Raw genomic sequence first — 18,785 nt, forward strand, 5'->3', positions numbered from 1 at the left:
ACTCCTGAAGTAATACCTGACATTTGAATGCCTTTCTAACTTAATCTGATTGTCGTAACAACCAATAGCTTTATTGTGCGCTAACGTTTGTATTCCATTGATATAATCCAATGTATATTCAAACCATCTAAGTTTCTGGATCTTGAAATAATCTCTCTTTAAATATAATTAAGAGCTTACAGTACATTGGTTTAAAAAACAGTTCAAAAATCAACTCTAGTCATATTGTAGACTTTAGTGCATTTTGATCAGTTCAGACGTAAAGATTTCAGGAACAGAAATTATGCAGATAAAAAAGATAAATAACACAAGGATATCCATAACAAAAAGATATTGATGAAAAACATGCAGCAAACCATAACAGTAAGGAGATCCTTTCAAGAATATATTCATCTTCCATATGAACTAACAATAACGTGTTGCTTGGATTTCAAATACATTTCTAAGAATCTGTTTGCCTACTTAACGATAAGCTGCCAAACACAACAGCACAGACATTAAAGTACACACTTGCAGTCTGGAAGGCCAACTACATCCTGAGTTGCATTAAAAGAACTATGGCCAGGAGGATGTGGGAGGTGATTGTCCTCCTCTGCTATGCCCTTATGAGGCCCCATCTGGAGTACTTTGCGCCTAGACCCCCAGCACACAAAAAGATGTAGAGCTGTTGAAGTGGTTTCAGAAAAGGACCATAAAGGTGACTAAAGGGCTGGAGCATCTCTCCTACGATGAAAGGTTGAGAAAGCTGAGCTTATGTGGGTTGAGGAGGAGAAGACTCTCGAGAGACCTCATTGCTGCCTTATAGCACTTAAAGGGAGCTTACCACAAGGAGAGGGACCAACTCTTTACGTAATAGTGATAGCACAGGGGGGAGTGGTTTCAAATGTAAAAAGGGAGGTTTAGGTTAGATGCCAGGAAAATGTTATTTAATCAGTGGGTGGTAAGGCACTAGAACAGATTTCCCAGAGAGGTTGTAGATGCTCCATTCCTGGAACTGCTCAGGGTCAGGTTGGATGGGGCCCTGAGCAGCCTGATCTGGTGGGTGGCAGCAATGCCCACAACAGGGGGCTGGAATTTTTAAGGTCCTTTCCAACCAAAGCCACTCTATGATTCTATGAACATTCACTTTTCTGCATTGGCCTTACCTGCAGTGTCATCCCAGCATACGAGTGCAGAAAAACTAACCAGAATTTCAACAGGTGTCAGACTGTCCACAAGTAAATAATAGGAGACTTGATCATCAGTTGACTGTATAGAGGAAGAATAAGTTCATTTTTATTTTTTATTGAATGTTATCTGCTCACGCACTTTTCTATTCTCAACTTTAATACGGAATTCCTATGCAAATATAATAAATTATAAGATAACTCTGCTTATTCCTAGAAATTCTTCAAAGTCTGATGGTGAATGAGCTCCTTTGCTACTGATCTGTCTTAATTTGTGTTACATTTTCTCAGTCATATCAATATATTTTTGATGCTTCATCCTAGAATGCTATATATTGCTACTTCTTTCATAGGATAGTATAAAAGTGTTCTTTTGTAACTTTGAAACAGAATTTTCCTGTTAGTTTATACAACTCAAACATATCAACTTAAAAAAAGAAAATGGTGTTACAGTAAAAGGTGATTAGGTACGTTTTAGCACAACAGCACACAGTGTCACGTAGACTTCAGGTTAATTATAGTTTGTGAAAATACATCATGAAATGTTTCAAAAAAATTCTTATTATGTGATCATAAATATAGAGAGGTATAAAATTGAAGGTATACTATAGTTATGAAGCATAAACTATGTAGTTAACCTTCTCAGTATAGAGTTTTACATTAAATTCATGCCTAGAGTTTGCACTTCAGAACTCTATAATTACACTTCAGTAAGAGTATGAAACTGGAGCTGGAACAGGATATTCAAGCATGTTGAATAACCCTCTGATAATAGAAACTAATGGCAGGTTTAAAGAAATACTGTAATTTTATGCAACTAAGGATATTTCTAATCCCCACAATAGAATCTCATGCATATCACCATAGGACTTAGCATGTACAGAGAAAGTATAAGGCTAAGCTAAACAGACTTCTGATTTGGGTATTAGATGACAGGTGAAGATGAAGGAAGAGAATTGAAGAAGGGATTCTGAAGCTGAATCATCACTGAATTTAATTGCTGTTTTCACTGAAGATTTAAAAAAAAAAGATGGGGATGCAATTCAATGTAGTATATACTCTCACTACTAATGTTGATGAGTTGCATACTCCATATTTTTGAATTTATTCTGTAATGGCAATTTCTAACATATTTTGTTCTTGATTTGAACACAGAGAAACACTTCCAGGTATTTGCTAGGAAAATAATCTGTAATAATCCTAACACATTATTACGTTTTCAGTAATAGTAGTTCTACACAATGTACCAATTATGCTTAGGATATATGTATTATCTAATTACCCTAAGTTTTTACAAAGACAAAAAAAAAGTACACAAAAAATTCAATAGTTATATACCTTAAAATCTGTCTTCTGATAGTTATAAGCATATGTATGTGGGTTATGAAAAACATATAGGTTCCTAGGAAGACAAAATATATATATTATGTATTTCAGATAAATATCTGTTCCATTACATAAGTTTTTAATTAGTACATGCATTATAATCTTCCATAAGTCACTCAAAGCTATTCCTCACAAATGGTTCAGAATTATTAGTTTCATTAAAGGTCAATACAATTCACTTACAACGAAATCAGCTGATAATAACTTATACTTTTGCTGCATTTCTACAGTGCTGTATTGGAGGGCAGGCCATTGGTTTTTCTTATTAACCTATAAACTATAACTCGTAACAAGTTAGTATTTTTTAAGAATTTTCATGCTTAAAAGCTACTACAATAAGTTAATAATGAAGTGTCACTGTAAGGAAGAACTCTTTTGTAAAGTTTATTAATGCCTATTCTTAATTTTCCAGTGCTTTCTTACTTACAGAAACTTTTTTTAAAATCTACAAATCATATCTGAAATACATTAATATTAAATAAACTACATGATTTTTGAAATAATAGATTTTTTTTTTTTTAACTTGGTGGGAAAATATTAAGTTTCTTTTTTGGAGCAAATGCAGAAGATTTAACAACCTTTATTGCTTTGTAATAGTGATGTTCAGACACAGAGTTTGATCAATTAGTGGCTAATGCATCTGACATAGGAGCACCTTAACTGCTATGTGCTTCAAGACCTGCCATCTTCCATCCACGTCACAGTGTGGCATATGCTTTGTGAAGCAGATGGTTATGCTCTCCAGTACTCTAGAGGGCACATGCAAGGCACCCTAGTGCTGCATCTACAGATTCACTGTCAATAGGAACAGGGTCTGAAGAGAAGCCTTGGAACTAACCTGAAAGGCAGGAAAACTATACAGAAAAGGTCTGTGAGATGATGCAGGTTTAATACAGTCACTTTTCATATTTTATCACTGTTACACTGTATATTGTATGGAATACAATACAAAATTTCTGTTCCTTACTGGAAACAAACACAGAAGTCCTCAACGCTAATCCAGGTTTCCTTGGAAACAGAAGTTTTTTCTGACTTGATTTCTTCCTTTAATTCATCCACTGCGTTGCTGTTCATAACAGCATCAGCTGTTTCTGACATTTGTTTTGCATTAGAACTAAAATTCTCATGCAATTCCTCTGCAGACATAGGAAGACACACAGATTCAATACACGGGCAACAAATACATCAAAGTAAAATCATTCTTATATAAAAAATTATCCTAAAATCACCAGGGTTTTTCCATACATCTCAGAGTTTACAAATAATAACTATAACATTAACCTAAAAAGATCAAAAGATGACTAAAGCAATTCTGTATAGCGTTTTGTGGCTTCCATCTGAAACTGCTTAAGTATTCTGTCTCATTATACCATTACAAATGAAACTGTGCACTGGAATCTTTAATATGAGCATTAAAACATTGAATCCACTGCTTCTGTTCAGTGAAAAGCTAGTGTGGCATTGTAATTTTTATAACCCACAGAAAACATAAAGGCCTATCCTTGCTGCTGGAACTCAGAATCCCTGTGATGCTACTCACATTAGTCAGTCGAACTACTTGTTAATAGAATTTAATTTCAATAATGTTAATTAATTTTCCTGAGGGAAAAATCAGAAATCTCACTATTGTCACAATCATTCCAAAATACCTACACATAATATCGTGTATCTATGTTTTGTAATAAATCAATAACATTTTAAGTTGCAATGTAATTTCACAATCTCTGCCTTTACTCTATGAGATTCACATGAATCATTATAGATGTTACTCAGTCTTCTCCATAAAGTTTTAAGCATAGCCCAGAGCAGCTGAGAATAGTAGAATATAACAGTTGAAACATTAGCAGCTGTTAACTCAGAATGCTAAGAAAAAAGCTGAGTTAATACCCAAACACACTCATATGACAAATAAGAAAGCTAATTAGAAAAATGTGTAATTTATTTTTGAGTATGTGTTTTAATATTTCATGTTCATAGAAATGCAGTGATCTTCTGGATAATAATGAGCTTATAAGATGGAAGTGATTGTAATTATTTTGCAACTATTTGTCAAGAATTAAAAGGAATATAATGGAGGGAAACGTGCTATAGTCCCTTTTTTTTCCCTTACGGGAAAAGTGCCTGAAAGCTGTAAAATGTAGGCTTCTCCTGAGATTTGTGTAATGTGGGTTTTGGGCCTCCAGTGAAATAACCAGTATTTCTCTTAGAAACCTGCCTGTTGTAGAGACTATGGAAAGGGGATCACCGGAGTATAACAATATCCCATAGTTCAGGAGCTATGTTAAACAGTGTTGCTCCTCTGCTCATTCTGAACACAGGGACTAGAGTGCTATCAACAGACATTGTTCAAGATCAGCTGAGTCAATAGATTTCTAAGCTTTCAAATAGAAGATATGCTTCACCTTATTTAAAAGTCAACAGATAAACCTTTCTGCTCTGTTTAATTTATATAGACTGGGACCAGAGGGAACATAACCTTCCAAGGGCAGCTAAAGGAAAGCAAAACCAAAATGGCTGAACTTTCCCCACTTTTCTTTGAAGAAACAGTGAGAATCTTGTGAGAACGTCATAAAAAAAAATGCATTTTTTTTCCATTCTTTTTACTATGTATACCAAAGATAATGCTGTTCAAAGCATTATTTCCTGGAATCATACAGAAACTCAATTCCAAAAACTCTTCATATGACTTGTATGCAAGAAGGGGTACTTCCAAGTATGAAAAACTGCAAACACTAGGTGATATATTGAAGATACAATTTCTGGATTAAAACTGTAACTACATTTCAGCAAATCTAAAGAGCTGCTCTGTACAAATCAGTATTTTAAGGCTGACATACGGAAGATAATTTCAGCAACTAATTGCCTGTAATTATAATACAATTTATTCCTTGAAAAAAATGTAAATACTAAATACAGAGGGATATAAAATGGGGTAAGTGGATGATTAATTGAAAGGCAAAATAACTTGCTCCAGGCAAAACATCAGACCAATTTAGGATTTTTTGAGGAGGTAGGATTTTTTGATAAAAACACTAATTTTTAGATAATGAAATGCAATAGGTATAACTTAGCCAGATTTCAGGAAAGTTGCTGATTTGATATCATGCTGATATTTATTAGCAAAACTGAATATGATGAGATTTGGTATAAAAAGTGTAAGCAGTGTAATAAAGAGAGCAGTAATACTTATGCAAATGTAAATGCTTGCATTAGGAACACAGAAGAATTTTATTAAGAACTGGAGGCATATACATTGGAATTGATGAGTAAACTCAAGTTCTCTGCTCATTAATAAATTACAAACTGACATCAAACCATCCTAATCTCACAAGCTCAAAAAAGCATATTGGTTCTCAAAAAAATATCAGCATATACAGAGAAGTGCCACTGCATTAGTAGCAATTCATCAGGGCTCCTGTACTAATCAGGGCTAACCAGGAATGTGGCAAAGGAATATAAACTGCAACATCAAAGACTGGTCAAAAAACAGCACCATCTAATTTCGCACTTAACAGGCACATTCCTACTACTTTCCTACAATGTATCTATTGACTGGGCATCCCTCGATGACTTGGATGACCTTTGGAGTGAAAGAAAAGTTTGCTCAGATTATTAACATTATGTTGCATCAGTAAGTTGATAAAACTCCTCCTCTATGATCCATATGATCACTGATTCTGATGCAACAAAAGGATATGGAGACATTTGCAACGATACTAATATTATAAAAGTGGATCATTTTATTATTCTAGAACCAATCTGTACACTAATTTGTAATCTTTTCTACAAGGGGCATTTCCTTACTAGGCTTTCAAGAAAACAGAACATATAGCTGTCTGGCTACCAAGATCCACCAATTTTAGAATCAATAATGACAACAAATAGTTCAGCATTCCAGCATATGTATGGCAGGCTTTAAAGAGCCATCTATTGCCAACTATTATATTTCCATTGGGTTTTGGGCCAGAGCTAAAACAGGTACTGAGCTGTGAGTTAATAACTGAAGGATTACATTTCCAGCTCATTAACTTATAGAATTTTGATACAGTGAGATTTCCCTGTTTTGTTTCTATTTACTGAAAATATAAAAATCCTACAAAGAAATAACAAGAAAAGACATGCTAGCACTACAGTGGTTGAAATGATTAAATGCTCTTACAAGTACAATGTTAAAATAATGTTCTTTGCCTGTACTGAGCATATGTTTCTTGTTTATTTTCCATCTGCACACTCTTCAAACCCTAACAGACTAAAAACAAAAATGCAACATTCATTAAAATTGAAGTTGTCCTTTTCTCTTTTACCTCAGAGAAAACAAAAACAGTTCACATTGTTCAGAAACAGAACTCTGTGTACAAAATCCAGTATATTTTATTGGAGAATAACATTCCAATGTGAAAAGTGTCATTTGTTCAAAATATTCCTGGGAGTTAGGGAATTTTAAATACCACTATGAGGACTCCAATCTGCAGTTACACCCATTCTTTGAAGTGTTTACGACCAAAACCCATAAACGCATAAGACTGACTATATTCTTAAAATGAAGATTAACAGTGAAATCAAATAATATGAGAATGGCACAAATCTGAATATGAATTTCAAAAATATTTACCTCCAGTGCGTCTCTCTGTTTTATGCTGCTCCTATATGAGGGGGAAAAAAAAGTGATTCTAATTTTGCATCATATTTTTTAAGAAAATATTTCCATTCTGCATTAGTCCTTTCTGAGCTATAAGAAATGAGCTAGCACATTATCTCTAAAGGAAAAGGAAAATGAAAGCTAAGGGTATCCTTTCCTAGAAACATACGTATGGGATAAAAATGATCAACATGCCTACTCCTCTACTATTAAGAACTTTATCTGACACTACTGTTCTTCAACAAGTTCTATTCCAAGACGTAAATAACTGCATTCTAGATGTGGTTCTATTCTACTTTGTTTTCATTCTTGGAGAGTTTATAAAGGTCTCTTCTGACAAGAATCTCTTGTTGTGAATCTACAACTGCCAATTGAAACATCATACTTGATTGCTACAGTATTTTTGGCTTTGCATCAGCAGCATAAATAAAAAAATATCTGCAATTTTTGATAGCTTGTTTGCAAACAACTTTAATCTGGCCATTACCTTTTCAAAGCTAGAGGAGCTGAATTAACATGACTGAAGATGAAATCCAGTTAGCCTGCCTTGAAAGTCCACTTTGCACTAAGCTATCAGTGGGTTAATTGGACTAACTTTACCTTTGCAAAGCAAAATAGTGAAGCCTAGAATGTCTGTTACAGATTTTGCAATCATCTTTTCACTCCAGCTCTCCACTTAACAAACACTGTCACCATCCCTCCACCCAAAATCCTCATCTATATTCATTTCTATCTATGGCAGAAGTGCTAATGCAGAAGTTGACAGTACTGAGCATCTACATAAACGTGGTAATTTCCTACTTAAAAATGGAAACAAAGTTATTGATGCTCAGTATAATACAACATGAAATTCTACAAACTGGCAATAAGCTAGTTACTTGAGGATACCAAGGTTGCTCTTTCAGCATTTGCTATTTCTAGTCAGATATGTAATTATTTATATGCATATTGTTATTTTCAGCTTCAAAACTAGAGAAAGAAAACTCTCCAATAATAAATCTCCTAGACATACCCATAGTTTTTTTTAATTAAAACATTCAAGATGGGAAACAAAGAAGATTATTCTGCAAGTTAAAAACTTCGTTTTCTTTTTTCATCAGTTCAAATGCAGTTCTACCTACATACCACAGCTATTAATGGCCTCAACATTTTTCAGATGGTATTTAAACTGAGGCAAAGGCAAGGTTCAAGAACAAGTTAACTAGCTGCTCATAACTTCTTACATTTCACCTCTGAATCAGACTGCCCTCAGACTAAATCATATTCAAGTCTTCTTACCACTCTTTTTTTTGATCACTATCTCTCTTTCATGTATTTTCTTACCCTTGAATTTCCTTGTTTGCATGCCCTACTCTGACAGAGCAGCTTTCTACAATCAGAATGGCTCTTAACCAGAGGAGAAAAGCAAGGTGATATTCTAAACTGTTTCTATGCCTCTAGCAAACAGATGCCTATTACTTTACAATTAACTAAATCTGTATTTGTTCAGCTATAGAGACAGAAGTAACCCAACCAATAATTATAATACTACTTACAGAACCTTTTTGTCCTGCTGCTTTTGTAACGGTTTTTGTAATTTGCCATAATTAAAAACACTTCTTTTAAAAGAACATGAAATATGATTACATATATTGTTTGTAAATGAGCACAGAATGCAGAGTAGCCAAAAACATCTTACTGCAAAAACTTTCCTTCACTACAGCACTGCCTTATTTTTAACTAATAAATACCCAATAAATAATATCTAAACACATGCACACTTTCTACACATACAATGGGCACAGAACAGTGCAAGAAGAAATGAGTTTCAGATCTGAAATATAAAAATTACATTATAATATATTCTGAAGAGGAAACGTGTAAATAAGTACTCCAAAATTATATAGCAAAATATTTTCCTTTTACTTCAAATTTTACCAGAATTAATAATTGAGTTTTCTTTGTCTATGAAGATACCTAATACTGTCTTCAGCAGTATGCCTGTGGTCTTCAAACACATTATGCAACTCTATACATCAAGTTACTGTACCTCAAACAAATTTCAGAAATATTACTGCATGCATATTTATTAGTTTGTCCAAGAAAGAGACTGCAGAAGTATTAAAATGTTTTCTACAAGATTGTAAAGGTCAGCATTTTGAGGCTGTTTTCCCTTCATGTAGCCCTTTGGATGGACATATTTTATAGAGTCTTTTAAAGAATTTTCTATACTGTAATCATATTGAACGTAAAAAGCTCTACTTAGGACAGAAATAAAAGCAGACAGGAATAACTGCAGTAAACACAAGTTGGGAGCACATCTTTTCCAAAATATAATTGTTTTTCTGGTTAGATGCAGATTTTTAATTGTATTGAAAGGCATTTTTATACATACTAGGCAGCTTTTCCCCTTCAGTTTTCTAAAAGTCAAAGGAAGAAATGCTATCAGATGCTCTTATGACCACTGTTTGCCACAGTAAATATGAAATTGATGAGATAATGGCACTGACAATCTGGATTTGTTTGTAGATGTTGAGTAAATGAAACTACATTCATCAAGCTTTGTTTGTTTGAATATTTAAATCTCTGTTTATCTTGCTGCAAATCAGTTTTCTGTATAAAGTATTATACATGAAATAGTGTGTTATCCAGAAAGTCTTTGCTTGAAAGCATCCTTTGTTCAAAACATAAGGTTTAAATACTACATCGAGCCTTCTGTTGGAGGCTTATTTAAAAGCAGACTTTGGTAGTATATGTGAAGAACAAGGTACAAAGCAACTTAAAACAAAAATGACAACAACAAAAAATAGCCGTTACATCTGCCGAAAGTAATTCTAGTAACATCCCACTGATATTAGGTAAGATTCATATTGCCTGTCTTGGAAAACTACAGTGGAGACGAGTAACTACTAATCCTTAGCGACTGGCATTTTCCTCTGTGGAGGCACTTGGCAAGCAGTGCTGAGCGTGCTGCCTCTACCTAGTGAACTTTTGGAGGAATGTGGCTTTCAATGAAGAATCACGTAAGGATGTGATTTAAGGCATGTGTTCACAAAGTTTACATTTTTCAAATGTAAAACAAAGTTTTCATTTTTCACATACCATCCTTCACTGTAGCTGAAATAGCATAATTGAAATACAAGAGTCCGTGAATCAAACACTTATAAAGACATGATTCTCACTAAGACTGTCCCATCAAATGTATTTTAAAGTGCAAAATAAAAATATTCTATTGTATCAGCATGTTACTTTTAGAATCTAAAGAATAAGTAATAAAAAATGACTTTTAAATGAAAAGTATTAGCAAAAGATCTCCCATGCATCAATAAAACTAGTAACTGGAACAGAGGGAATTTACTGAAATATGGCAGGGTGGGTGAGGAACCTTACAAAGGTGTCTTTTAAAACCTATATTTAAGAATCAAGTATTACCTATTTCTTCTTTCGCTGTCTTTAGAAACATAAAACTAGGCCAAATAAAAATAAATAAGTAAATAAGAAAAAAAGAAAATTAAATGATTACCTGAGAATAATCTTCCACATTTGAGTGTCTCCCACTCTGATTCATTTCCATATTACTGTCATCTACATTTTCATTGCTTTCAGTGACAGAAGGGAGGTGGGTCATCAAATGAAATCCTTTTTGGATGGTAGACTGTGTGAAGGAACTAAATAATAAAAGAAAGCTCAGATGCTTTAACCCATATATTTGCTTTCAAATCGCAGATTTCATAACTATTTTTTTTTTTTTTTTAAACAGAATTCTATCAGAATAACTTGTATCTCCTTTATTTCAATAGCTTAATAAGGCAGTACAAAATGTGTGTATATATATATATATATATACACATATATATATGTATATATATATATACACATATATATACATATATATATGTGTATATATATATATATATATATATATATATTCCTTATAGTTACTGGCTTAGTACCACACACATACATGTGTTTGTAAGATGTGAACTGTTGCCTTCTTCAATAATCTTCAACAAAACAAAATCCATGTCAGCTGATGAAAACCAGATGATAATACCAGAAATGAAAGCCCATAGAAAGAAAAAGAAATACAAAGATAGGGCAAAAAAGTTTGAAACATAAGGCCAACTCTGGCCATAATAAAATGAAATTTTGCCTCTGGGTTCAGTGGAGGCAGAAGTAAAAACTGAAACATAGAAACATAGAAGTACAAGTAATTCCATCCAAGTTAAGCAAATTAGGAAAGCGATATCAAAACAATGGTGCAAACATGCAATTAGATGTAATTGTGTTGGCAACAATGAAGAACAGAAAAAATGTTGGTGTTATCTAACTCCTGTCTTAAGGATTGATATAATGAAACTTCAAGATCCTTAGTGATAACAGCGTTACAATTATCATCCCTTTGAGTGCTTCAAAAAAAACGTTATTAGAATAAAAGCAAGAGAAGAAAAACAAGTTCAGTTCCAGTTATGTATAAAAGTCCTTCATCGTATCTAGGTGGCTATGTTACTTGAACAAAATGCCAATTCCTGCTACATATTCTTTGTTACTACCTTTAATTAAATCACAAGAGACTAAATTAGAGGATTGCCATGGAAACTTAGACTGTCTAATAAATCATCCTCAAGTAAATGGTGTAAATTGATTATAAAGGAACTCTTTAAATATGGAAAATAAATAAAATATGCTAACATACAAATCTTACATCATCTTAATTTTTACTCTCTCCTTCCTTCAATAACGCCTTCATGAGTATTGCTTAAAATATTTATGTGTCTTTATTCCTACAAACAACTAATTTACTGTATTTTAACCAGCAAAAAGCATCTGAATCAGCAAAAGAATATTCCCAGAGTATTTCATAATAATCCAAAGTCATTTCTGCAATGGTCATATGTTGCTCTTCAAAAAATATCTAACTGATGTATTATCAACCCAACCAATCACTATGACCGAAATGCAGACTATGACAGAATCCGTCAAATATGCAGTTTCTTCAGAGTACCTACAGCTGTATTTAACAAAAATTGCACATGTATTTTTACAGCAAAAATTACTAACAGTGTAATGTTGCTGATAAAACTATTGAATACTTACATATCTTTGGGTATTTTGATAGGACTGAATTTATGATTTAAAAAAAGGCTAGCAATCTCAACATATTGTTCAGGTTTCTCTAACACTGGTTCTGGAAAAAAAAACCAAAACAACTTGTTAAATATATATTCACACAAAATATTTAATACTTGACACATGATTTCTATAGGTGATTACTCACCCCTAAATAATTTTATTAGGACTTCAGGAAGTAATATCCAAGCACCATGGCATGGTCTTGAATAGAACCATAGAATAATAGAAAGGCTTGTGTTGGGCCCATCCAGCCTGGCCTTGAACACCTGCAGGGATGGGGCATCTACAACCTTTCTGAGCAGCCTGTTCCAGCACCTCGCCATATAGAAGAATATGTCATATAGACATAGAATGTCTATAGAACAGAATGACCAGGGTGGTTTTAGCTGATGTATCACAGGAAAATAATGCGCTTAACGCTCTGACCCTCAGCTTGCAATGTATTAGAAGTGTGTTCAGCCTACCTGTAAATGTATAAAAGTAGCTTGGAACTAAAGCAGGACATTCTGCCTTTGTTGATTTCCTGCTTCTTATGCCAGTCTATTTTGTTAGCATGCCTGTAAAGCCTTCATATTCAAGCTAGCTCATACTATGTACTTAATTCCATTGTGCAGAACAGATAAGCCCCACAATAGATTTAGCCTTAAAACTATTAACAGTTGCAGAAGGACTACTTTCATACTTCAAATGTACAAAAGGTATTCAGAAGCTTTCATGGCTCTGCGTTGGAGTTTCTGCATTGCTCTGATAACATTCCCTCTTCATTTTCTCCAGTACCAAAGACTAATTTCTTGGAGACAGATTAGACACTTCTCAAAGCATTTAAGAAATAATAGATCTAAGGTGAAGTATTATAAAAATAGCAAAAAATAAAAACAAAAAAAAGAGAAAAAGCAATCCCTAACACAGTTCTTTATAAGTTATGCTAATATAACTATGTCCTTGAGAATGTTTATAATGATGAACATGTATTTTAAAATTGATTTAATAGACAAACCTTGAGGTTCAGATTTTGCAACAGTTGTTTTTTTCTGACGGAAAAGCTTCCAGGGAGCAACTGTTAATGCTGGTTGCTTTGCGGCTTCCAGGGAGCAGGATCTAGTTCTAGTGACCAAGACAGGATGGCTGTATGCTTGTGAAAGCCCATACTGTCTCAGCTTCTCTGAAGAATCAGTCTACAAAACATGGAAGTAAAACCTGATTGGCAATAGCTGTCCTTTTTCATCACCTCTCATGAACAAACAGAATGCACAGAGAAATATCCAGTGGTTTGGGTAACAAATGAAATGAAAAAATGGCTTGCCTGACAGAATTATCCAAAAGCAATTAGGATTGATATTCAGCATTAAAGGTATAATTGATTAGTTAGAAGTGTTTACATATAGTTTACTTTTTGTGAAAGATTCACCTCATCTTTAAACTTCTCTGTACAATTGTATTCCTTTAGGTGCTACAGAAAGCACAAGTGGAGATAAGCATAAGTAAGAAAAGTACACTGACAACATTTTGCTTTAAATAAACATGTCACAGGTAGTTTTTCTTTTCTGAAACAAGTCCTTACTTCATGCTGAATTTATAAAGAAGCAGAATTCTAAAAGTGACAGGTCTTTTAGATAATTTGTGATGTCTTCATAATGTAATATCAATTTGAACAAATATGCCATTAAAGTCAAGTGTTTTATCTCCTGGTTAATTTACAAAATGCATTGAAGGCACTAAGGCTGAGCTTTCTAACTGAAGCCCCTAGCAAAGAACTTAAGAGCAGTTATAGATGTGGACATTGAGTGGTGCTCTTCCCATTAAAATAACAATGCTTCAGTACACAAGTTTTTTTTGTTTTTTTTCCCCTCTGCAAAAAGTTCTGTTTCAAGTTTTATGTAGCTTTACTTTGTTTTCAAAAAATACACCTTATTTCAATTGCTAAATAAATCAGTAATTTCCTGATTGCTCCTTCTCATTACCACGTGTTCCTCAGGTGGCACAATTACAAGTGACGCAGAGCAGACTGTGGTTGTGATTGTCAGAGATATTTAAAAGGAGAGGATCAAATAAAATTACATTAAACGCTCTAAGGTACTCAGGCAACATATTTCTGCATTTATAGAGGTATATTGTGAGTGTGGTGACCAGCTACACACACACATCCAAACAACTTAAAAATGAAAGCAAAAACATCTGAAATTAAAAAGGATTTGAAAGAAGACCAGATAGATGCTGTACAGGAAAACTTGTCAGTTGCAGAGTAGAAGACACAGTTGAATGAAACAAACTATTGAGGACATATAAACTAGAAAGCTCAGCCAAAGAGGAAAAAGCAAAACATTTGGAGTGAAATTCTGGTACAATTACAGACAATAACAACATTTCTGCAACAATTCCTTCCTTTTTCTAAACTGTAATTTCCATTGTTGAAGCACTTCTCAGCCCCACAAAGAAAGCCTGGAAATGGGCTTTATTAAAGGAGGACCTAAAGGAGGACCTGTAGTGGACAGTAAATCCACTACATTTCTATATCTACTCTTACCTTCCATCTTCCTATCAGTCTTTACTGAAATACTATTTTAGACATATAGATTCCTCTACCTCATCCTATTTGGTCTGCCATGATGAAATACTCTTTTCCAGAAATCTCTGTACCCTAAAAAACTGCAGCCAAGTCTGAGAGCAAAAGCCTCAGATGGCAGGAAATACATAACCCCCATGTTACTGTTCCCCATTTGCTTTTTTGATTACTAATACCCTTTCCATTCAGAAGCATCTCATCATGATGCATTTTTTCATTCCATGCCTTGTTGTCCAGAGACTTCAGCTCTTAAGATGTACGTGGAATATAACTGAAAAATAAGCAGGGTCATGGCAGGAAAACACATGACCAGAATCTAAGAGGATGTAAGTAAAAAAAACTGAGTCGATAATCACTACTCGGTGTCTGTTTGACTACATTAATTATTATCATTATTTTTTACAGTGCAACTGTCACTAAATTAAACATTCTGATAATAAACATATAATGCTTATTTTCCCCAAGGGTACAGGATTACCATCTGAACTAAGGAAAAAATCTTCTCTTCAGACAAATGTAATGGTATACAAACAGCATAGACTGCCATTTCTGGATGGGTTGGCACAGAAGAACCTACGGAGAAAACAAAAGGTCTCAGAACAAGTTCAATCATAAATAAACATTGTGATCCATCCGTTATTCAGCTTTCTCTGCCTTGTTTTCATTATTCTTCTTTCTGACAGTTATTTCATTCAAAACGAGATTATTGTAAAAATAAGAGAATGGTTTCGGAAGAGAAGCCATGGATGAAAAAAAAACCCAACAGCATCATTTTAATCAAACAGCTCTTACATATTTTACAGTTTTTATAAAAATGAGTAACAAAAACTACAGCTTCAAAATACAACAGGTCAGAAGTTGCTCTTGTACATATTTTTATTTCTCTTCAAAATTTAAAAATACCGGATACTAGCATGAAGTACACTGATTGGCAAGTACTCGCTAAAGGCCTCTCAAAAGTGACAAAAAAGACTGATTTTACCAACAAAAGGATGGAAAATCTGAGCTCTAACACTTCCTACTGACAAGTTTGAAGAATGAGGTAACATTTTGAGAAACAGTGGTCAAAAGCTGGAGTTACTGCCCTTAATCTGCCAAGGAGATAGGAAAATTAGGTAATTATAGCTGGTGCTTCAGGAATTGAGGGGGTCCCCCATACAGTTTGTAACCCCTAGACATCTCTTATACTAGGCAACCACACAATCTTCTCACATCTATAACTGAAAGAAGCCATTGTTACCTCAGAATGATAAAGAGAAAGCAAGACTGGCTGATAGCCAGTACAAAAACGCTGAAGAAAAATGTTAGAAGTCTAAAACCTACAGCATTATAAATATGGATGTGCACTTCCACCTGAAGGTCATCTCATAAAGTATATCAATTTATCCACGTCTTTCCTTAGTCAACTAAGGAAGCATGCAAAGACAGCATTTTAGTGTAGGCACTGTGACACCTGGCATAAGGTTTCGTCTTCAGTTCCACTTCAAATGTTGGACAACTATTTCCTAATTTTATGTATGCCTATTAATGTCAAACTGGAAGTTGCTTTAGGAATAAGTTCCTTTATGTGTGTGAAATGGAATAAGACAATGCTGTTTGCATACAAAGAAAAAAAAATGGAAATGAGAAGAAAAGGAGAGTTGGCATGCGGCTGGAAAGTACAAATAATCAGACTTTTAAAAAGCCATTTATTTAGAAGGTATCAATATCTTTTTCTCAAAGCCGTAACACATCAGCATATTAAATACTTCTTTGGGAATTCCACTTCTTGATAAAATATATGTTGATAGTATGTCAGAATGCGCAAAGCAAGACTTAATTTTTAGAGTACTGTGAATGTAACAATATTGAAAAAAATTGTAATCAAAACGTAATTCTCTAAGGAATTTATTTTTTATTTACTTTTCTTTAAGAAGTTACACAGTAATTTCAAATGAATATTTCTGGCCACCCAGCCATTCAGCAAAGAACATTCCTAGTTGCTGAAAGAACATTTCCCAGTTATGATCTACTGACTAAAGTAGAAACTGAAAACAAATCATTATAGAATAAACTTCGCATTTATTAGTAAAAAGACAGTTTTCCACTAGAAAAAAATCTTGGTCTTACAAGACTTGCCTGGAACTTCTGATTGTTCTGTTAAGATTTGCTTTACCTTTCAGCATCAAATACATATTTCTGCAATATTTTCATGTCATAAGTTATATTCATATGTTAGAAGGACTTCAGATTTTATCACAGCTCATGAAGGTTGCATCAACAATTTTAAAAGAAGTATATTTAATCTTCCCCCAGTTAAGTTAGAAAACTAACAGAAAACAAAGTCTCTTTCTTTAACATTTATATTTTTAGCTTTGATAGCACTTACTCTCTGCTAAAGATTGAGGAGAACACTGCACTTCTGTTGATGGTTCTGAAGCATGAAGCACTGACTTGTTTTTTTCCTTTTCTCCATCTCTACTTTTCTTCTTCCCGGTTTCCTTCTGCTCTGCTTTTTCTGTGAAACAGAATGAAGATGAAATAGATTTTCTCTTTCAGAGGATTCTGCCAGGAATGTTTCTAACATGACGTGGAAGAAGCAAGAGGCAAAACCTTGGACTATAGGAAAAAAAACCCCTCAGATTACAGGAAAATATATCTCTAATTTTAGAAATTTGAAAAGTTTAACAGAGCATCCAAACGCAGTTTGCAGCCTCAAAGATGGACATTACAGAGCTTTACTTAATGTAGCATTTCCCTGATCCTTAGCTATTTCAATTACTGATACAATTTCTAAATCTTAGGCAGCACTAAATTTACAAAGTTTTCTGTGAATATACTACCCAGCCCATTGAATGAATGACAGTGCTGTTCTCAGCAATTGCATCTTGCTGCATGTCCATTCCTAACTCTGAAATATCTTCTACACTAATGGGTGACCTGAAAAATAATAACAAGAGCTCCTGAGTAGAGATCTCAGCCAGGTCTCTTTAAAATGTTCCTAAAACCTTTGACATAGTATTTGGGATTCAAAGCTAGCTAGGAAGGTAGTTTTTTCAATGGGAAGAAATAGAAATTCCAGAGTACGATTTGTATTTTTCACTAATATTAAGTGAAATTGCATCCATGCCTAACTTAAAAGTCAAAAGCAGAAGATCAGAAAACTCAGCCTCAAGCATAAATGTTACAGGTACAAATACATTTCTAAGCATCAGTATTTTCATTTAGCATTTCTTGAAGAAAATACCTAGTAGCATAACAGAAAAGTTACCATAAATAAAAATGTAGACGAACATTAGTATGTGGATGTCAGTACACTCTATATGCAATCACTCTTTCTGACACCCATCATGAGATATATATTTTCTGGATGGCCTGAACAGCTGTCTTTGGGGAGACTAACCTCTTCAATTATAATCTCTCTGCAAGGAACACTGTATTCCTTCTGTGAAACACCGCTTCTAGTGAGGTCCATAGTTAAAACACAGCTTCTTTGAATTCACAGCATTGCAAAACATTTGGCAAAACAACAAACCAACAAACTTTCAGGTGGCATAATAAAGATATATAAACCTGAAGACAGGTTATGTTAACCTCATTTACGCTCAGCCTGCAAAGATAACACTACCTACAACTACAGACCTTTGTCAGATTTCTCTGCTTTCTCAGGTTTATCTGGCTGTTTGTTCACAGATGAAATTTCATTTTTCAACACTGAGACTTTGGCCTCCTTAGGTTTTGTATTTGCCTGAGAAGTATTCTCATCTGTCCACTTAAATTCTGGCACAATCATTTTCAGAAGGTCCCAGACTTTATCCAAGTATCCAAGCCTTAAAATAAAAATAAACATATATATATCACTGTTAATGATATTTGGAATAAGAATGTCTGATCTTCATTTAGACAAAACTATAATACATCTGGCAGTCCAACTCTTGGA

The 18,785-nt window shown here is 33.9% G+C and overlaps 1 protein-coding gene across 2 annotated transcripts in view; it reads right to left on the minus strand.

Moving 5' to 3' along the window:
- ADGB (androglobin) overlaps positions 1-18,785 on the minus strand; it is a 74,614-nt gene that overhangs the window by 34,999 nt on the left and 20,830 nt on the right. For both annotated transcript variants that reach the window (XM_052670874.1, XM_052670883.1), the window contains exons 8-17: positions 18,488-18,675; positions 17,235-17,363; positions 15,345-15,439; positions 13,301-13,478; positions 12,268-12,358; positions 10,694-10,838; positions 7,165-7,195; positions 3,520-3,688; positions 2,505-2,568; positions 1,146-1,248 (exon numbers count right to left, since the gene is read on the minus strand). In XM_052670874.1, coding sequence (XP_052526834.1) covers positions 1,146-1,248; positions 2,505-2,568; positions 3,520-3,688; positions 7,165-7,195; positions 10,694-10,838; positions 12,268-12,358; positions 13,301-13,478; positions 15,345-15,439; positions 17,235-17,363; positions 18,488-18,675 — 1,193 coding nt within the window. The remainder of the gene's footprint in view (positions 1-1,145; positions 1,249-2,504; positions 2,569-3,519; positions 3,689-7,164; positions 7,196-10,693; positions 10,839-12,267; positions 12,359-13,300; positions 13,479-15,344; positions 15,440-17,234; positions 17,364-18,487; positions 18,676-18,785) is intronic.

The sequence above is a fragment of the Tympanuchus pallidicinctus genome, unplaced genomic scaffold (assembly GCF_026119805.1).
Source record: "Tympanuchus pallidicinctus isolate F22 unplaced genomic scaffold, pur_lepc_1.0 scaffold1, whole genome shotgun sequence".
NCBI lineage: Eukaryota > Metazoa > Chordata > Aves > Galliformes > Phasianidae > Tympanuchus > Tympanuchus pallidicinctus.